Raw genomic sequence first — 22,107 nt, 5'->3', positions numbered from 1 at the left:
GTATTGGAAGCTCCAGCACATAATGAGGAGTCCTGAATATTCATGAGTTCCTGAGTTACTCCGGGAGCTCCGGAACATCCAGACTCGTCATTCGCTGCTCCCAGAAACTAATGAGGTATATTACAAATAAGTTTAACATCCCTGTCCTTATATGATATAAAAAAAATAAGAAGTAATGAAACCATTTATGGTGGCTATAGTGTGGGCCCCTAGAGTCCATTCCCCTGGAGGCCCCGGGGCTCCCCAGTCCAACCCGGTCACTAGCTCACTAGGAAACTTCTTTTTGTTCAGTTTTGAAAGGATTGTCCATCAACCCCATCGAGCAGCTGCTATTGCCTGGCGGGAATCCCACCTGTCAGTATATTGTCCCTACATGACTGTTCATGTAATAATAATAATAATGACCCCAATCCTCCCCCTCGCTGATGTCTGTATGAACTTATACAACATATGGACGGGGTTTGTCTTTGTAAAAAAAAATATATATAATATTCTCACCTGTCACTGGTCGAGTCGACCACAAAGTACAAAATGTAATTGCCAATAAAAAGAAGAAGATCATAAGAACGATCATCAGACAAATTCTGATTTTGTCTAGACCTAAAAAGGGGAAAAAATGAAATGTAAAAATTGAACATAATAACTGAGCAGCAAATAACCTACAACATTCATAGACACTAGTGATGAGCGAGTATACTCGTTGCTCAGGTTTTCCGAGCACGCTCGGGTGGTCTCTGAGTATTTGTTAGTGCTCGGAGATTTAGTTTATGTCCACGCAGCTGCATGATTTGCGGCTGCTAGACAGGCTGAACACATGTGGGGATTCCCTAACAAACAGGCAACCCCCACATGTACTCAAGCTGTCTAGCAACCGCAAATCATGCAGCTGCGTGGACATAAACTAAATCTCCGAGCACGCCCAAAATACTCGGAGACCACCCGAGCGTGCGGAGAAACTCGGGTAACGAGCACACTCGCTCGTCACTAATAGATACCAGTGCTGGAACGTTCCTATAGATGACAGACTATGTCTTGTTATATATTATCACACCACACAGAACCCTCTAATAGTATCACACACAGTGTCCTCTACTAGTATCACACAGTCTAAGTAGGATCAGTACAGAAAATAGCAATGGTGGTGCTGCGGTCAAGGGTACGGGGGTCTTTCTGGACACACACAATTTGTACTGTAGGTTTGGACACAGAACAGCATTGCAATCTGCACTATGTGGACCCCCGCATAGGGAACTGACATGTTCCCACCACCCTACACAGCCCACCACTCTGACCCACATCACAATAAAACCCCTTTCAACGCGTTAATAAACTGTTCCCAGAAACTAAACAGGAAGGTCTCCCCCCTATAAGGCAGATGTCTCGGGACTGTATCTGACCATTACTATCACATACAGGCGGCCACTTACCGAGCGGCCGGACAGCCGGTATCTCCGGTGGGTCGTCCTCAGCTCCCAGTCCTACTCTGCAGTTCAGCGCAGCTTCTTCCTCCCTGATCTTTGCTTCCATCCCTGAGCACATGGTCTCAATGAATGAGCGCACATTTCCTGCTTGCATACTTTCACTATCATTTCTTTATCCATTTCTTTATTTATTGAGTCTTCTATATGACTCAAGGGTTTTTCCTCATTTATTAAAACCTAGATTGTGCAACTGAGTACCACTGATAATCAAACAATAATCGGATGCCGTCCGGAGCCCCAGTATAGAGTCCAATTGTTACAGATACATTCCAATTCTGTAACATGGGAAACTGCAAATGATGAACAGCTGCTGCTGTAAAAGAAAAAAAAAAAAAAAATTGTTCTCGGATGACAAACGAGAAAAAGATCTTCCCACTTTTCTGGGTGAAACGCTGATGAATTTTTGTTTGTACACTCCTGTGAACCTGCCCTAGAGGAATAACTATCAGCTCCAGATGCTGAATCTACTCCATAGTGCTCCCCTCCCTTCTGGGAGCTTATGTCACAGATCGGGGGTGTCCTGCTGCTAGATATGGCATAAAGAAACTGCAAATGCAGGATGTGACCCAATGGCGTAGCTTGAAACTTATGGGCCCCAATGAAAAAGATCCAACGGGGCCCCCTGTTGTGAACTCTATTTTTGGGCTCCCTCTAGTGGTCACAAGCGGTACTGTGTAGTGTTGTCTTTCTGCAGGTTGGCAGCATCAGCTGGTTCGTTATCCTTGGCTGGTTTCCTATTTAGCTCACCTGGATACTCAGTTCCTTGCCTGCTATCAATGTATTCAGTGCTCTTCACATGCCTTGTGACTACCTTGCTCCCAGTCTCTCCAAGACAAGCTAAGTTTTTGTTTGTTCATTTTTTGATTATCAGCATTCATCATGTTTCTTGTCCAGCTTGCTAAAATGTGATTTCCTCGCTTGCTGGTTGCTCTAGGGGACTGAGTTTCTCCCCCCACACCGTTAGTTGGTGCGGGGGTTCTGGAAATCTCAGTGTGGATATTTTGTAAGGGTTTTTTTTACTGACCGCACAGACCCCTTTTCTATTTTCTGCTATCTAGTATTAGTGGGCCTCATTTGCTGAATCTGCTTTCAACCCTGTGTATGTGCCTTCCTCTTACCTCACCGTTATTATTTGTTGGGGGCTTCTATATCTTTGGGGATTATTTCTCTGGAGGCAAGTGAGGTCTTTCTCTCTCTCTAGGGGTAGTTAGTTCCTCAGGCTGGCTCGAGACGTCTAGGATTTTAGGCACGTTCACCGGCTACTTCTAGTGTGTTTGGATAGGTTCAGATTTGCGGTCAGTCCAGTTTGCCACCTCCCGAGAGCTTGTCCTATGTTTGTTACTTAGCTGGAGTAATTTGTGATCCTCAACCACTAGGGATCATAACAGTATAGCAGGCCAAAAAGTGTTTAATGCATCGCAGAAGTGGGATAAAAAGAAGACCTGAGTACATTTTTTTTTTCTCCTCCCGCTTTTCCTTTGCTGCAGTCTGTTTAGCTTCTTTCATCCCCTTGAACTCTGGGTGGTTTTGAGCTCAGCTGCAGACATGAATGTTCAGACTCTGACTTCTAGTGTGGATCATCTTACTGCACGGGTGCAAAGTATTCAGGATTTTGTTATTCATAGCCCTATGTCAGAACCAAAGATACCCATTCCTGAGTTGTTTTCTGGAGATAGATCTAGGTTTCTAAATTTTAAGAATAATTGTAAGTTATTTCTATCTCTGAGAGCTCGTTCCTCTGGTGAGTCCGCTCAGCAAGTTAAAATTGTTATCTCCTTGTTGCGTGGCGACCCTCAAGATTGGGCTTTCTCTCTGGCGCCAGGAGATCCTGCATTGCTTAATGTAGATGCATTTTTTCTGGCTCTTGGACTGCTTTATGAGGAGCCTAATCTTGAGAATCAGGCAGAAAAAGCGTTGCTGGCTATCTCTCAAGGTCAGGATGAAGCAGAGGTGTATTGTCAAAAATTTCGGAAATGGTCGGTGCTTACTCAATGGAATGAGTGTGCCCTGGCTGCAAATTTCAGAGAAGGTCTTTCTGAGGCCGTTAAGAATGTTATGGTGGGGTTTCCCACCCCTACAAGTCTGAGTGATTCTATGGCTTTAGCCATTCAGGTTGATCGGCGTTTGCGGGAGCGCAAATCTGCTCATCCTTTGGCGGTATTTTCTGAACAGAGACCTGAGTCTATGCAATGTGACCGAACTCTGACCAGAATTGAGCGACAAAGTCATAGACGTCAAAATGGGTTGTGCTTTTACTGTGGTGATTCTACTCATGTTATCTCAGCATGCTCTAAACGCTTAAAAAAATTAGCTAAACCTGTCACCATTGGTACTATACAGCCTAAATTTATTTTGTCTGTTACTTTGATTTGTTCTTTGTCGTCCTACCCGGTTATGGCTTTTGTGGATTCGGGTGCTGCCCTGAATCTGATGGATTTGTCGTTTGCCAGGCGCTGTGGTTTTGTCCTGGAGCCTTTGGAATTTCCTATTCCTCTGAGGGGAATTGATGCTACGCCATTGGCTGAGAATAAGCCTCAGTATTGGACGCAAATGACCATGTGCATGACTCCCGTACATCAGGAGGTGATTCGCTTTCTTGTTTTGTATAATTTGCATGATGTTGTCGTTTTGGGTCTACCATGGCTGCAGGCTCATAATCCAGTTTTAGATTGGAAAGCTATGTCTGTGTCAAGTTGGGGTTGTCAGGGAATTCATGGCGATACTCCGTTGGTGTCTATTGCTTCTTCCACTCCTTCTGAGGTCCCTGAGTTTTTGTCTGACTACCAGGATGTATTTGATGAGCCCAGGTCCAGTGCCCTGCCCCCTCATAGGGATTGTGACTGTGCTATAAATTTAATTCCTGGTAGTAAATTTCCTAAGGGATGACTTTTTAATTTGTCTATACCAGAGCATGCCGTGATGCGGAGTTATATAAAGGAGTCTTTGGAGAAGGGACATATTCGCCCATCCTCTTCCCCTCTTGGTGCAGGATTTTTTTTTGTGGCCAAGAAGGACGGTTCTTTGAGACCTTGTATAGATTACACAGGTCAACAAAAAAAATTTTTTTTCTGGTGTCCAAAATATTTTAATGAATTTGGGGTATTTTTGGGGTGCTGATTCTGAATATGCTATCAGTTTTGCCAGATTGGCTCAAGTTTTTGAGATTTTTGGTATCTTATTTATAGCACTTGTTGGTAAATGCGACGCATCATCTCATTAATTTCTTTGGATTAGTACTTGAACTGAGCAGTTCTCAATATAGTATTGTGTTAATTAGTGTTCTAAAAGTTTGTTCATAGCTTGATTTTTGCACTAACTTTATGTTGTTGTCTGTTTTCCAGTGAAAAGCATGAACTCATCAAGAAGAAGTTGTCTTAACGATCCAGACTCATTCTGTTACATTTGTGGTGAATACACACTGCCAAAACATAGAAGAAACATAACAGACTTCGTAAAAAAAAGTGTATTTTGCCTATTTTGGGGTTATGCTTGGGGACCAAGACAAGTTTTGGGCACCACACATAGTGTGCAAAGCATGTATCGAATTATTACGAAAATGGAGCAAAGGACAAAGAAAAAGCTTCAAATTTGGTGTTCCAATGGTGTGGAGAGAGCCAAAAAATCATCATGATGACTGTTATTTATGGTAAACACAGGTACAGGCACATCTTCACAATGAGGGACAGGCCTTCTTGCAGATTCCATGTTACTCCCATTTTCGTTTCTTATGCTTATTGAATCCTTGCACTTGCACTGCACAGAAATAACAGTCATCATGATGATTTTTTGGCTCTCTCCACACCATTGGAACACCAAATTTGAAGCTTTTTCTTTGTCCTTTGCTCCATTTTCGTAATAATTCGATACATGCTTTGCACACTATGTGTGGTGCCCAAAACTTGTCTTGGTCCCCAAGCATAACACCAAAATAGGCAAAATACACTTTTTTTACAAAGTCTGTTATGTTTCTTCTATGTTTTGGCAGTGTGTATTCACCACAAATGTAACAGAATGAGTCTGGATCGTTAAGACAACTTCTTCTTGATGAGTTCATGCTTTTCACTGGAAAACAGACAACAACATAAAGTTAGTGCAAAAATCAAGCTATGAACAAACTTTTAGAACACTAATTAACACAAAACTATATTAAGAACTGCTCAGTTCAAGTACTAATCCAAAGAAATTAATGAGATGATGCGTCGCATTTACCAACAAGTGCTATAAATAAGATACCAAAAATGTCAAAAACTTGAGCCAATCTGGCAAAACTGATGACATATTCAGAATCAGCACCCCAAAAATACCCTAAATTCGATGAAATATCTTTGGCACCAAAAATGCTGTTGACCAGTGTTATCGTCTTCTGAATAAAAACACAGTCAAATTTCAGTATCCTTTACCACTATTGTCTGATTTGTTTGCTCGGATTAAGGGTGCCAGTTGGTTCACCAAGATAGATCTCCGTGGTGCGTATAACCTTGTGCGCATTAAGCAGGGAGATGAATGGAAAACAGCATTTAATACGCCCGAAGGCCATTTTGAGTACTTGGTGATGCCTTTTGGACTTTCTAATGCTCCTTCTGTGTTTCAGTCCTTCATGCATGACATCTTCCGAGAATATCTGGATAAATTTATGATTGTTTATCTGGATGACATTTTGGTCTTTTCTGAGAATTGGGAGTCTCATGTGAAGCAGGTCAGGATGGTGTTTCAGGTCTTGCGTGCTAATGCTTTATTTGTGAAGGGCTCAAAATGTCTCTTCGGAGTACAGAAGGTCTCCTTTTTGGGTTTTATTTTTTCTCCTTCTACTGTGGAGATGGACCCAGTCAAGGTCCAGGCTATTCATGACTGGACTCAGCCCACGTCTGTTAAGAGTCTTCAGAAGTTCTTGGGTTTTGCTAATTTTTACCGTCATTTCATCGCTAATTTTTCTAGCGTGGTTAAACCTTTGACGGGTTTGACCAAGAAGGGTTCTGATGTGACTAATTGGTCTCCTGCGGCCGTGGAGGCCTTTCGGGAGCTGAAGCACCAGTTTTCTTCAGCTCCAGTCTTATGTCAGCCAGATGTCTCTCTCCCCTTCCAGGTCGAGGTTGATGCTTCTGAGATTGGAGCAGGGGCTGTTTTGTCGCAGAGAAGCTCTGATGGCTCTGTGATGAAGCCATGTGCTTTCTTTTCAAGAAAGTTTTCGCCTGCTGAGCGGAATTATGATGTTGGTAATCGGGAGTTGTTGGCTATGAAGTGGGCATTTGAGGAGTGGCGACATTGGCTCGAGGGAGCTAAGCATCGTGTGGTGGTCTTGACTGATCACAAAAATCTGATTTATCTTGAATCTGCCAAGCGCCTGAATCCTAGACAGGCTCGTTGGTCGTTGTTTTTCTCCCTTTTCAACTCCGTGGTCTCATACCTGCCTGGTTCGAAGAACGTGAAAGCTGATGCACTTTCTAGGAGTTTTGTGCCTGACTCTCCGGGAGTTTCTGAGGCGGCTGGTATTCTCAGAGAGGGAGTGATTTTGTCTGCCATTTCCCCAGATTTGCGACGAGTGCTGCAGAAATTTCAGGCGGATAGACCTGACCGTTGTCCACCAGAGAGACTGTTTGTCCCGGATAGATGGACCAGCAGAGTTATTTCCGAGGTCCATTCTTCGGTGTTGCCGGGTCATCCTGGGATTTTTGGTACCAGAGATTTGGTGGCTAGGTCCTTCTGGTGGCCTTCCTTGTCGCGGGATGTGCGTTCCTTTGTGCAGTCTTGTGGGATTTGTGCTCGGGCTAAGCCTTACTGTTCTCGTGCCAGCGGTTTGCTTTTGCCTTTGCCTGTTCCGAAGAGGCCTTGGACGCACATTTCCATGGATTTTATTTCGGATCTTCCAGTATCTCAGAAAATGTCTGTCATCTGGGTGGTGTGTGATCGTTTTTCCAAGATGGTCCATTTGGTGCCCTTGCCTAAGTTGCCTTCTTCCTCCGATTTGGTTCCTCTATTTTTTCAGAATGTGGTTCGCTTGCACGGCATTCCTGAAAATATTGTGTCTGATAGAGGATCCCAGTTTGTGTCCAGGTTTTGGCTGACTTTTTGTGCTAAAATGGGCATTGATTTGTCTTTTTCGTCGGCCTTCCATCCTCAGACTAATGGCCAAACCGAGCGAACTAATCAGACGTTGGAAACTTATTTGAGATGTTTTGTTTCTGCTGATCAGGATGATTGGGTGACTTTTTTGCCATTGGCCGAGTTTGCCCTTAATAATCGGGCTAGTTCTGCTACTTTGGTTTCGCTTTTTTTCTGCAATTCTGGTTTCCTTCCTCGTTTTTCCTCGGGTCAGGTTGAGCCTTCTGACTGTCCTGGGGTGGATTCTGTGGTGGATAGGTTGCAGCAGATTTGGAACCATGTGGTGGACAATTTGAGGTTGTCACAGGAGAAGGCTCAGCGCTTTGCCAACCGCCGCCGCGGTGTGGGTCCCCGACTTCGTGTTGGGGATTTGGTGTGGCTGTCTTCTCGGTATGTTCCTATGAAGGTCTCCTCTCCTAAATTCAAGCCTCGCTTCATCGGTCCTTATAAGATCTTGGAAATCCTTAACCCGGTGTCTTTTCGTTTGGATCTCCCAGCATCGTTTGCCATTCATAATGTGTTCCATAGGTCTTTGTTGCGGAGGTATGTGGTACCTGTGGTTCCTTCTGTTGAGCCTCCTGCTCCGGTGCTGGTCGAGGGCGAATTGGAGTACATGGTGGAGAAGATTTTGGATTCTCGTATCTCTAGACGGAGGCTTCAGTATTTGGTTAAGTGGAAGGGCTATGGTCAGGAAGATAATTCCTGGGTTGTCGCCTCTGATGTTCATGCGGCCGATTTGGTTCGTGCCTTCCACGCGGCTCATCCTGATCGCCCTGGGGGTCTTGATGAGGGTTCGGTGACCCCTCCTCAAGGGGGGGGTACTGTTGTGAACTCTATTTTTGGGCTCCCTCTAGTGGTCACAAGCGGTACTGTGTAGTGTTGTCTTTCTGCAGGTTGGCAGCATCAGCTGGTTCGTTATCCTTGGCTGGTTTCCTATTTAGCTCACCTGGATACTCAGTTCCTTGCCTGCTATCAATGTATTCAGTGCTCTTCACATGCCTTGTGACTACCTTGCTCCCAGTCTCTCCAAGACAAGCTAAGTTTTTGTTTGTTCATTTTTTGATTATCAGCATTCATCATGTTTCTTGTCCAGCTTGCTAAAATGTGATTTCCTCTCTTGCTCGTTGCTCTAGGGGACTGAGTTTCTCCCCCCACACCGTTAGTTGGTGCGGGGGTTCTGGAAATCTCAGTGTGGATATTTTGTAAGGGTTTTTTTTACTGACCGCACAGACCCCTTTTCTATTTTCTGCTATCTAGTATTAGTGGGCCTCATTTGCTGAATCTGCTTTCAACCCTGTGTATGTGCCTTCCTCTTACCTCACCGTTATTATTTGTTGGGGGCTTCTATATCTTTGGGGATTATTTCTCTGGAGGCAAATGAGGTCTTTCTCTCTCTCTAGGGGTAGTTATTTCCTCAGGCTGGCTCGAGACGTCTAGGATTTTAGGCACGTTCACCGGCTACTTCTAGTGTGTTTGGATAGGTTCAGATTTGCGGTCAGTCCAGTTTGCCACCTCCCTAGAGCTTGTCCTATGTTTGTTACTTAGCTGGAGTAATTTGTGATCCTCAACCACTAGGGATCATAACAGCCCCCAATTATTTCAATTCTTTAATAGCAATTGTATTTTCCTATAAGCCAAAGGGACTTTTGGGGCCTTTTAGGCTCCAGGGCCGGGGTGTGACTGCAACCTCTGCACCTGTTGTAGTTATACCGCTGCTGTACAAGCCACGACACATAAAGTGTGCTGTCAAATAGTATCTTGTAAGAAGATGAGACTATAGCTCACAAAGAGCAAAAATGTACGAGATCAGATAATAACAAACCCGAGAAAGGGTAAGGCTTCTTTCACACTTGCGTCGGTACGGGGCCGTCACAAAGCATCAGCGCAACGTACGGACGGACGTTGTGAAAATTTGGCACAACGTGGGCAGCGGATGCAGTTTTTCAACGCATCCGCTGCCCATTCTAAAGTACCGGGGAGGAGAGGGTGGAGTTCCGGCCACGCATGCGCGGTAGGAAATGCAGGACCCGATGTACGAAAAAACATTCTCTTGAAGGTTTTTTCGTGACGACGGTCCACCAAAACACGACGCATCCAGTGCACGACGGACGCGACGTATGGCCATACGTCGCAATTCGTCGGCAATACAAGTCTATGGGAAAAAAAAACGCATCCTGCGGGCACATTTGCAGGATGTGTTTTTTTCCCAAATCGACGCATTGCGACGGACGCTGTTGTGAATTTACCTTTTTGGCTCCCTCTAGTGGTTATTAGTGATTTTACTCTGGGAATGTCTGCCATCCCTTGTATGCTCACCTGGGTCGTTAGGTCAGGGGTGTTGCTATATAAGCTCCCTGGACCTTCAGTTCAATGCCTGGCAACGTTGTAATCAGAGCTAATCTGTTGTGCTCTTGTCTACTGATCCTGGTTCCTGCTAAATTAATCTAAGTCTGATTTCTTGCTTTTTGCTATTTGTTTTGTTTGCATTTTTGTCCAGCTTGTACATAATCTGTATCCTTACCTTGCTGGAAGCTCTAGGGAGGCTGGAGTTCTCCCCCCGGGCCGTTAGATGGTTCGGGGGTTCTTGAATTTCCAGTGTGGATTTTTGATAGGGTTTTTGTTGACCATATAAGTTATCTTACTACATTCTGCTATTAGTAAGTGGGCATCTCTTTGCTAAACCTAGTTCATCTCTGTGTTTGTCATTTCCTCTTACCTCACCGTTATTATTTGTGGGGGGCTTGTATCCTACTTTTGGGGTCCTTTCTCTGGAGGCAAGAGAGGTCTTTGTTTTCCTCTTCTAGGGGTAGTTAGTCCTCCGGCTGGCGCGAGACATCTAGCGACCAACGTAGGCATGTTCCCCGGCTACTTCTAGTGTTGGCGTTAGGAGTAGATATATGGTCAACCCAGTTACCACTGCCCTATGAGCTGGATTTTTGTACTTCGCAGACTTACTTGTTCCTCTGAGACCCTCGCCATTGGGGTCATAACAGTTTGCCAGGCCAGTATTAAATGTTAAATGCATTGCAGAAGCGGGATTATAAGAAAGAAAATTCTGAGTTTTTTTTTTCTCTCTCTCTCATTTTTTTTTTTCTTTTCCCCTTTACCTCTGAGTGGCTTGTGTTTGCTGCAGACATGAATGTCCAGACCTTGATTACAAGTGTGGACCAGCTTGCTGCTCGTGTGCAGGGCATACAAGATTATGTTACCAGAAATCCTATGTCAGAACCTAAGATACCGATTCCTGAACTGTTTTCCGGAGACCGATTTAAATTTAGAAATTTCAGGAATAATTGTAAATTGTTTTTGTCTCTGAGACCCTGTTCCTCTGGAGACTCCGCTCAGCAAGTAAAAATTGTTATTTCTTTTTTACGGGGCGACCCTCAGGATTGGGCCTTCTCGCTGGCGCCAGGAGATCCGGCATTGGCTGATATTGATGCGTTTTTTCTGGCGCTCGGTTTGCTTTATGAGGAACCCAATCTTGAGATTCAGGCAGAAAAAGCCTTGCTGGCTATGTCTCAGGGCCAGGACGAGGCTGAAGTGTATTGCCAAAAATTTCGGAAATGGTCCGTGCTGACCCAGTGGAACGAGTGTGCATTGGCTGCAAATTTTAGAAATGGCCTTTCTGAAGCCATTAAGAATGTGATGGTGGGTTTTCCCATTCCCACGGGTCTGAATGATTCTATGGCCCTGGCAATTCAAATTGACCGGCGGTTGCGGGAGCGCAAAACCGCAAATTCCCTCATGGTGTTGTCTGAACAGACACCTGATTTAATGCAATGTGATAGAATCCTGACTAGAAATGAGTGGAAAATTCATAGACGCCAGAATGGCTTGTGTTACTACTGTGGTGATTCTACACATGTTATCTCAGCATGCTCTAAACGTCTTACTAAGGTTGTTAGTCCTGTCGCCATTGGTAATTTGCAACCTAAATTTATTCTATCTGTAACTTTGATTTGCTCACTGTCATCGTATCCTGTCATGGCGTTTGTAGACTCAGGTGCTGCCCTGAGCCTTATGGATCTGTCTTTTGCCAAGCGCTGCGGATTTGTTCTGGAGCCATTGGAAAATCCTATCCCTCTTAGGGGTATTGATGCTACGCCATTGGCAAAAAATAAACCGCAGTTTTGGACTCAGGTTACCATGTGCATGACTCCCGAACATCAGGAGGAGATACGTTTTCTTGTTCTGCATAAAATGCATGATTTGGTTGTTTTGGGTTTGCCATGGTTACAGACCCATAATCCAGTCCTGGACTGGAAGGCTATGTCAGTGTCAAGTTGGGGCTGCCATGGAATTCATGGTGATTCCCTGCCCTTGTCTATTGCTTCTTCTACGCCTTCGGAAGTTCCGGCGTATTTGTCTGATTATCAGGATGTCTTCAGCGAGTCTAAGTCCAGTGCACTGCCTCCTCATAGGGAATGTGACTGTGCAATAGATTTGATTCCTGGCAGTAAGTTTCCTAAGGGGAGACTCTTTAATCTGTCGGTACCTGAACATACTGCGATGCGTTCATATATCAAGGAGTCTCTTGAGAAGGGGCATATCCGTCCTTCTTCCCCTCTTGGTGCGGGATTCTTTTTTGTGGCCAAAAAGGACGGATCTTTGAGGCCTTGTATTGACTATCGGCTTTTAAATAAGATCACTGTCAAATTTCAGTATCCTTTGCCGCTGTTGTCAGATTTGTTTGCCCGGATTAAAGGTGCCAAGTGGTTCACCAAGATAGACCTTCGTGGTGCGTACAACCTTGTGCGCATTAGGCAGGGCGATGAATGGAAAACCGCATTCAATACGCCCGAAGGTCATTTTGAGTACTTGGTGATGCCATTTGGGCTCTCTAACGCACCTTCAGTTTTTCAGTCCTTCATGCATGACATTTTCCGGAAGTATCTGGATAAATTTTTGATTGTTTATCTGGATGATATTCTGTTTTTTTCTGATGATTGGGACTCGCATGTGAAGCAGGTCAGGATGGTTTTTAAGATTTTGCGTGAAAATTCTTTGTTTGTAAAAGGCTCAAAGTGTCTCTTTGGTGTACAGAAGGTTCCCTTTTTGGGGTTCATTTTTTCCCCTTCTGCTGTGGAGATGGACCCAGTCAAGGTCCGAGCTATTCATGATTGGACTCAACCCTCGTCAGTTAAGAGTCTTCAGAAGTTCTTGGGTTTTGCTAACTTCTACCGTCGTTTTATCGCAAATTTTTCTAGCGTTGTTAAACCGCTGACGGATATGACCAAGAAAGGCTCTGATGTAGCTAACTGGGCTCCTGCTGCCGTGGAGGCTTTCCAGGAGTTGAAACGCCGGTTTACTTCGGCGCCTGTTTTGTGCCAGCCTGACGTCTCACTTCCCTTTCAGGTTGAGGTGGATGCTTCGGAGATTGGGGCAGGGGCCGTTTTGTCGCAGAGAGGCCCTGGTTGCTCTACTATGAGACCTTGTGCCTTTTTCTCTAGGAAGTTTTCGCCGGCAGAGCGAAATTATGATGTGGGCAATCGGGAGTTGTTGGCCATGAAGTGGGCATTTGAGGAGTGGCGTCATTGGCTCGAGGGTGCTAAGCATCGTGTGGTGGTCTTGACTGATCACAAAAATCTGATGTATCTCGAGTCTGCTAAACGCCTGAATCCTAGACAGGCCCGCTGGTCATTGTTTTTCTCCCGTTTTGACTTTGTGGTCTCGTATTTACCAGGTTCTAAGAATGTGAAGGCCGATGCTCTGTCTAGGAGCTTTGTGCCTGATGCTCCTGGAGTCGCTGAACCTGTGGGTATTCTTAAGGAAGGAGTTATCGTGTCAGCTATTTCTCCAGATCTGCGACGTGTGTTACAGAGATTTCAGGCTGGTAGGCCTGACTCTTGTCCACCTGACAGATTGTTTGTGCCTGCTAAATGGACCAGCAGAGTCATTTCCGAGGTTCATTCCTCGGTGTTGGCAGGGCACCCGGGAATTTTTGGCACCAGAGACCTGGTGGCCAGGTCCTTTTGGTGGCCTTCCTTGTCAAGGGATGTGCGGTCATTTGTGCAGTCCTGTGGAACTTGTGCTCGAGCTAAGCCTTGCTGTTCTCGTGCCAGCGGGTTGCTCTTGCCCTTGCCTGTCCCGAAGAGACCTTGGACACACATCTCTATGGATTTCATTTCTGATCTTCCGGTGTCTCAGGGCATGTCTGTCATCTGGGTGATATGTGATCGTTTCTCTAAGATGGTCCATTTGGTTCCTTTGCCTAAACTGCCCTCCTCTTCTGATCTGGTTCCTGTATTCTTCCAGAACGTGGTTCGTTTGCACGGCATTCCTGAGAATATTGTGTCGGACAGAGGATCCCAGTTTGTTTCCAGGTTCTGGCGATCCTTTTGTAGTAGGATGGGCATTGAGTTGTCGTTTTCATCCGCTTTCCATCCCCAGACTAACGGACAAACGGAGCGAACTAATCAGACTCTGGAGGCTTATTTGAGGTGTTTTGTCTCTTCTGATCAGGATGATTGGGTGACCTTCTTGCCGTTGGCTGAATTTGCCCTTAATAATCGGGCTAGTTCCGCCACCTTGGTTTCGCCATTTTTCTGCAACTCTGGTTTCCATCCTCGTTTTTCCTCGGGACATGTGGAGCCTTCTGACTGTCCGGGGGTGGATTCCGTGGTGGATAGGTTGCAGCGGATCTGGAGTCATGTGGTGGACAACTTGAAGTTGTCACAGGAGAAGGCTCAGCGTTTTGCCAACCGCCGCCGCGGTGTGGGTCCCCGACTTCGCGTTGGGGATTTGGTATGGCTGTCTTCTCGATTTGTTCCTATGAAGGTCTCCTCTCCCAAATTTAAGCCTCGCTTCATTGGTCCTTACAAGATATTGGAAATCCTTAATCCGGTATCCTTTCGCCTGGATCTTCCAGTGTCGTTTGCCATTCACAACGTATTTCATAGGTCCTTGTTGCGGCGGTACGTTGTGCCTGTGGTTCCTTCTGCTGAGCCTCCTGCTCCGGTGTTGGTTGAGGGCGAGTTGGAGTACGTGGTGGAGAAGATCTTAGATTCTCGTCTCTCCAGGCGGAGGCTTCAGTACTTGGTCAAGTGGAAGGGCTATGGTCAGGAGGATAATTCCTGGGTGGTCGCCTCTGATGTGCATGCGGCCAATTTGGTTCGTGCCTTTCACACCGCTCATCCTGATCGCCCTGGTGGTCTTGGTGAGGGTTCGGTGACCCCTCACTAAGGGGGGGGTACTGTTGTGAATTTACCTTTTTGGCTCCCTCTAGTGGTTATTAGTGATTTTACTCTGGGAATGTCTGCCATCCCTTGTATGCTCACCTGGGTCGTTAGGTCAGGGGTGTTGCTATATAAGCTCCCTGGACCTTCAGTTCAATGCCTGGCAACGTTGTAATCAGAGCTAATCTGTTGTGCTCTTGTCTACTGATCCTGGTTCCTGCTAAATTAAGCTAAGTCTGATTTCTTGCTTTTTGCTATTTGTTTTGTTTGCATTTTTGTCCAGCTTGTACATAATCTGTATCCTTACCTTGCTGGAAGCTCTAGGGAGGCTGGAGTTCTCCCCCCGGGCCGTTAGACGGTTCGGGGGTTCTTGAATTTCCAGTGTGGATTTTTGATAGGGTTTTTGTTGACCATATAAGTTATCTTACTACATTCTGCTATTAGTAAGTGGGCCTCTCTTTGCTAAACCTAGTTCATCTCTGTGTTTGTCATTTCCTCTTACCTCACCGTTATTATTTGTGGGGGGCTTGTATCCTACTTTTGGGGTCTATTCTCTGGAGGCAAGAGAGGTCTTTGTTTTCCTCTTCTAGGGGTAGTTAGTCCTCCGGCTGGCGCGAGACATCTAGCGACCAACGTAGGCATGTTCCCCGGCTACTTCTAGTGTTGGCGTTAGGAGTAGATATATGGTCAACCCAGTTACCACTGCCCTATGAGCTGGATTTTTGTACTTCGCAGACTTACTTGTTCCTCTGAGACCCTCGCCATTGGGGTCATAACAGGACGCCAAACGACGCAAGTGTGAAAGAAGCCAAAATAGAGCAACACAGAATATATGAGCAATACCTCCCCTAGTGGGGGAAGTAGATATTACCAGTATTCAGTTCATCTGATCAAGATAGGTTCAGGTGAAAGACAGGACAAATAATCCAGAGAAAACTGACTCAAGCATATATATAAGAATAAAAGTTCTGTATATAGATATAGATAATGACATGCTGTGACGGTCTTTGGTAAGAAAGGGGGGGCCTCAAACTGTCCCTGGAACTGGGACCCTACTATCCAGGCTCGGACTGGCCCACAGGATCATATAATATTTGTTTACAGGTGAAAAGTGGGCCACCAAAGTCATTGTTACTGGTGGGCCCATGGCACCCCAGTCCGACACTGCTACTATCCCAGTCCCGGGGGTACTCTTGAAGGTAGAGAGGCCCGAGTGTCCATCCTTACTATGCTCCCGGTAAACCCTGATTTGTTCCCTCCCCCACCCCATGAGGCCTAGGACAGAAATATAAGGTAAATAAGACACAAAGACAAAACAGGGGTAACAGAAAACCTCAATCATACAAAAGTAGTAACCAACAATAAGGAGGAGGATATGGACAGGGAGGAATAAACTAAATGGGAAAAGGGACCAGGAGATAAATATACACGTACTACAGCAAACCAGAGATAACTACTACAACAACTCTTAGCTTTAGCACACAGCACAGGAAGACAAATCTTTCACCAGCAGGGATAAGAAGATCTGATCAGCTTTTATAGAAAGAGGCAATGATCAGATCAGAAGCAGCTGAAATAGAGCTGCACGTATCTGACCATCATAGAAAGGGTCATTAACCTCTTCACTACCAGAGGAAACTAAATCCATTTAATATGGGACACAAATCACACCATGTCTAAAGAAGACCTGCGATTCATTACCCAACGTGACCGTCTACCTCCAGATCTTCCAGGGTGACATGACACCATTGTGACAGATAAAAATACCAATAGATAAACCAAACATTAGAATGTTATTGAAATTTAACAGGCACCAGATCCTGAGTGAACAAAGAAGCACATAGGAGAAAATGTTAGGCATAAAAGGAGAGTAAGCACATAATAGTTACCACAAGACCCCTGACGTGCGTTTCGCACTATGGCTTCTTCAGAAATAGGGTCACTAAGGGATTGATAAAACTCAAAAAACAAAAGACAAATAAAGAACCCAATATCAAGTCACCCTCTTCAGATTCCCAGCAGGTTTCTCTGTGTGAGCTTATAATATAGTTTATCACAAAAATCCTATGCATCATATCATATGTGTTGACGGAAGGTCGACATGAAAAGCTCGAACATGTAAGTACTACTCAACGCAAAGAAGACAAAGATATTGACTACTGCCACGTAAGACTGGGACACATCTGAGATGGACGGCGATGAACTGGAAGGTGTAAAGGACTTCAACCTACTCGGATCAATGATCACTGAAGATGCAGAGACCACACTGGAAGTCAATAAGAAGAAAAGCGATGGGCAAATCAGCAGTGGAGCCACTGGGCAAGGTCTTCACATTGAGGAACATCTCACTGGTGACAAAGACACGGCTCATATATAACAAAATGGGGGATCACTAGGGAAAACCCTGAGAAACCAAGAGAGTGCAATACCACTCAACATAAAATGGCAAATTTTATTTAGAAAACACAAATCTAAATTACATGAGTCAAATGAAGGAAAACAAGCAAAAGTTCCTTATGGATATAAGGTGGTGACAGCGAGCCATTATAGCAGGGGTGTCAAACTGCATTCCTCGAGGGCCTCAAACCATGAGTGTTTTCAAGATTTCCTTAGCATTCCACAAGGTGCTGGAATCATTCTGTGCAGGTGATTAAATTATCACCTGTGCAATACAAGGAAATCCTTAAAACATGACCTGTTTACGGCCCTCGAGGAATGCAGTTTGACACCTCTGATTATAGTATACTCCAAGTCATTGAGAAATCAAAACCCATATAGATTCAGCACAATAATAAAAATGTGCCCCCTCCTCCTTCCCAAAAAAAATAAATTTATAAAGTCAAAGTCGTGAGTCCTCCTAACCCTTAAACTGTGCCCTCACTTCTGATATTAAAGCAAGGTTCACACGAGCGTATAAAAAACGTTTAGATTTTCATCCAGAAAAGTTGGACAATTTCTCACTTGTTTTCCGCATACAGTTTGCTTTTAACACCAGCAGCTATTAATCATCAATAGTTTCCTGTGTAACAGAACTGCAATGTATCCGTAACAATCAGATATTATACTGTGGCTCCGTATCGCATCCGATTTTTTTGTTAAGTCCCTATAAACTTAAACGGGTAAGTCTCATCTGATTTATGGAAAAAACTACTGAATGCTGCATTTTTATTTTTTTGTTTCACATGCAGATTCGGTCAGTAAAAAGAATTGTCATCAGCACTGCCCCATTGAATAACATTGGTCCAAATGGGATACGTTTTTTTTTCACGGACAGTACCGGGACTGTAAATGCGGTGGCAAGTATGAGTGTTAGGCTGGAGTCACACTTGGCGTAAGACAATACGCCACGTATTATACGTCCGTATAATGACCTACGTTTCATTCATTCGCCGGGGGATTACAGGAACGAGTGGTTTATCGCAGCTCGTGCCTGTAATATTAATTAACCCCTTCAGATGGATTACTTCATAGGACGTGACGTTTCAGCAGAAGGTATGTATCTTGTGCGTTTATTATTTTGCCAAGCGAGGGCCTGGAAATGGATTGAGAGAACAATAAATTATTACAACAACCGCTGTGTTTATTTCATTAAAATCCTTTTTAATCATGTGTGTGTGTGTTTTTTTAACCCTTTCATACAATTGGATTAATAATGGATAGGTGTCATAATTGACGCCTCTCCATTATTAATCTGGCTTAATGTCACCTTACAATAGCAAGGTGGCATTAACCCTTCATTACCCCATATCCCACCGCTACAGGGAGTGGGAAGAGAGTGGCCAAGTGCCAGAATAGGCGCATCTTCCAGATGTGCCTTTTCTGGGGTGGCTGGGGGCAGATGTTTGTAGCCACGGGGGGCCAATAACCATGGACCCTCTCCTGGCTATTAATATCTGCCCTCAGTCACTGGCTTTACCACTCTGGCGGAGAAAATTGCGCGGGAGCCCACGCCAATTTTTTCCGCCATTTAACCCTTTATTTCAGCAGCTACAGCGCTGAAATTTTGCACATACACACTACTAACATTAGTAGTGTGGAATATGCAAAAAAAAAAGGGGATATGAGATGGTTTACTGTATGTAATCATGTCTCATATCCTGTCGGGTTTGTGCAGGAGAAATGAAAAGCCGGCAATTGAATTACCGACTTTTCACTAACACCGCTGCGTATTTTTCGCAAGTCACACTGCTGGTCCGTGTGGAATCCGTATTTTTCTCGCCCCCATAGACTTTCATTGGCGATTTTTTTTGCGCAATACGCTGACAAACGCAGCATGCTGCGATTTTGTACGGCCGTAGAAAGCCGTATAATACTGAACCGTAATATACGGCTAATAGGAGCAGCCCCATTGAGAATAATTGTGCCGTATGTTATGCGAGTTTTACGGACGTAGTTTCTGCGCTCTTACGTCCGTAAAACTTGCATGTGTGACCCCGGCCTTAGAGTTATAATCAGTTATTTAGAGAAAACAAAAATATAGATATTTCTCAATGACGCAGTTTGTTTTTATATCTTTACATTACAAGAACCATAACATTTCTTATACTCTCTTGATGTTACCATACGGGTATTTCCTTTGTTATTTCTATGTGTTCCATTGAATGATCTGTGGTCGATACCTGATTGAAGTTCCTTGGTTAGGTAATGCGGGACGGGACGTGTGATGCATGCACACGGCACATTTCAGGAAGGGGTTAAAAAGTGGGTGGGAAAGTCCTAGAAGTTACCGAGACAAATAGGTTTAAGCTTTAACCCCTTCCTGAAATGTGCCGTGTGCATGCATCACACATCCCGGGTGTGGGTGTGTGCGGCAAGTTCAGGAGCTTTGCAGTTTAGCTCTTGCAGCAGCGACTGGAGCCAGGTCCTCCGTACTAGGTGGCTCTGAATGAGTACACCCCTTTGAAATGTAGTATCTCATTGAATGCAAGAACAATTTCCAAACTTTTGAGGGAGCTTCATTGAACTTTTTTTTTAATGCATAACATGAAAGTAAGGTTAGTAATGCAACTTTCAATAGAAAATATTCAGATTTACTCAAATTAGTTGATGCAAAAATGAGTATACCCCACATATATGCATGCATTCACGCTGGTAATTACCTGCACATGTATCTTCCATATATGTGTAAGTTGGTCAGGAGAGCTTTAGAAAAGTCCTTTTTCCTGGGTTTATACCTTGTTTCTTGGGCGTTACTCTGTATGTCTCTGCTTTAACCCTTTCTCCACTCCCCCTAATGTGCAGGGATACTGTTGTCTCTTACCTGTATGGATGCTGCTCAGTTCCCTGTGTCGCTGCGTAGCTGTACATGTGCTGTGATTTCTTTGCTCTGCTGCATGACCACCCGCATGTGCGGTCCCTGGCTGCCGCTCTTGGAAGCTATCCGCGGGTTGCGAGGTCCTCTGCAGCTGGTGCATGACTTTCTTTATAATCTTTTTTTTTTTTATATATATAGCGCTAACATATTCCGCAGCGCTTTACAGATTGCACACATTATCATCGCTGTCCCCATTGAGGCTCACAATCTAAATTCCCTATCAGTATGTCCACGTGTGTCCAGGCTAGCAGTCGCTGCCAGGTGCCCTAAGCCACAGTTCCTCTGCTGACTGTGCAGTAATAGTTTCTGTTTGTGCTTAGGGTGCGTGCGGCCATACCTACCCTGCTTTTACCAGGGTTTGTGTGTGCACCTGTGTTGTTCCCTCAGCGTATTGCTGAGGGGCAGCTCCTATATACACTCTCCATTTCCTGTTGGGCATTGCCAGAGCATTGCATTGTGTTTGTGAGTTAGGTATCCAGCTCCCGTTCTGTCTGCAGTCTGTTCTGGGAGAGCTGATACCTGTCTACTCCCTGTTCTGGGGGCAGAATACCCAGATCCGTTTGTATCTTGTTTTTCCTGCCTGTTCTGGGGGCAGAGTATCCAGATCCCCTATCCTGGAGGCAGCATATCCAGTCCGTTTGCGTATTCCGCTGGTTCTAGGGGCAGAGTACCCAGATCTGCCTGTCCTGGAGGCTGCATATCCAGTACCTGATCCTGTCTGAACTGTGTCCTTTGTGTTATGTTCCTGAAGCCCTTTTGTGTCTGACACCCTGTACCCAGTGACTGTACTCCTGGGGCTCATCTTTTAAAGATGGAGTCAGGAGTTCCTACTGAGCTCTTACTAGGCTGTGCTCAGCCTGCTATGCGGTGCTTACCCCGTATGGCCCAGGTCCAGTACGGCGGTGCTTGCACCATCACGCTTGCATACCTCCCAACTTTTGAAGATGGGAAAGAGGGACAAAGTTTGCGGCGCGCAAAGCGCGCCACGGCAAATTTTAGGCCACGCCTCTGACCACACCCATTCATAATTAGTCACACCCATATCCACATCCCAACCACACCCATTTAGCACTGCTGATCACACTGTTTCATATACAATAATTATAAACAAAAAAATATGGCCACACAGTGCTCCATACTGTATAATGACCACACATGATTCCCCATACTGTATAATGGCCACACACGACGCTCCATACTGTATAATGACCACACATGATTCCCCATACTGTATAATGGCCACACATGACGCTCCATACTGTATAATGAACACACATGACGCTCCATACTGTATAATGACCGCATGCATACTGTATAATGGCCGCACATGATGCTCCATACTGTATAATGACCGCACATGAGGCTGCATACTGTATAATGACGGCACATGATGCTCCATACTGTATAATGACCACACATGATTCTCCATACTGTATAATGACCGCAAATGATGCTCCATACTGTATAATGGCTGCACATGATGCTCCATACTGTATAATATATTTGAAAAAACTGACCGTCACATCCATACATAGACTAAGTGTGAACAGGTGCTGAACCTAGAGTAACCAACTCATATACAGTCAAGTAAAAAAGGCAGCACACTGCAGCGCTAAGACATGCAAACATGAAACATGAAAACTGAACTGCAATACTGCACTAGAAATATGAAAAATGAGCACGTTTAGCGCATAAAAATGGCCAATTTTATGTGTACCTGATAGCCCCTTTACGGCATCTCTCGTATATCAGGTCCTACGCTTGCCTACCTCGCTGAGAATAAACGTCTCCATGTGAATGGGTACCTGTGAAAACCTCTTCCTAGACTCATATTCTCTCTCTCTGTGGAGGGGTACTGGACATGCTGCGATTAAAACACCTGAGGCTAGGAGGCGGAGTGCTCAGTCAGAAGGCTAAATAATATATTTGAAAAAACTGACCGTCACATCCATACATAGACTAAGTGTGAACAGGTGCTGAACCTAGAGTAACCAACTCATATACAGTCAAGTAAAAAAGGCAGCACACTGCAGCGCTA

General features: G+C 44.8%; 1 protein-coding gene across 4 annotated transcripts in view; it reads right to left on the bottom strand.

Annotated features, from left to right (window-relative positions):
• Positions 1-22,107, bottom strand: part of LOC143769568 (C-type lectin domain family 2 member D-like) — a 187,267-nt gene that overhangs the window by 32,255 nt on the left and 132,905 nt on the right. For 2 of the 4 annotated variants that reach the window (XM_077258247.1, XM_077258248.1), the window contains one exon: positions 499-600. In XM_077258247.1, the coding sequence (XP_077114362.1) occupies positions 499-600 (102 nt within the window). Of the gene's footprint in view, positions 1-498; positions 601-1,427; positions 1,584-22,107 lie in introns of those variants that run through there. The other 2 variants (XM_077258245.1, XM_077258246.1) reach the window with 2 other exon arrangements.

Source organism: Ranitomeya variabilis, chromosome 4, assembly GCF_051348905.1.
Source record: "Ranitomeya variabilis isolate aRanVar5 chromosome 4, aRanVar5.hap1, whole genome shotgun sequence".
Taxonomy (NCBI): domain Eukaryota; kingdom Metazoa; phylum Chordata; class Amphibia; order Anura; family Dendrobatidae; genus Ranitomeya; species Ranitomeya variabilis.
This window is presented reverse-complemented; position numbering and strand designations above follow the sequence as displayed.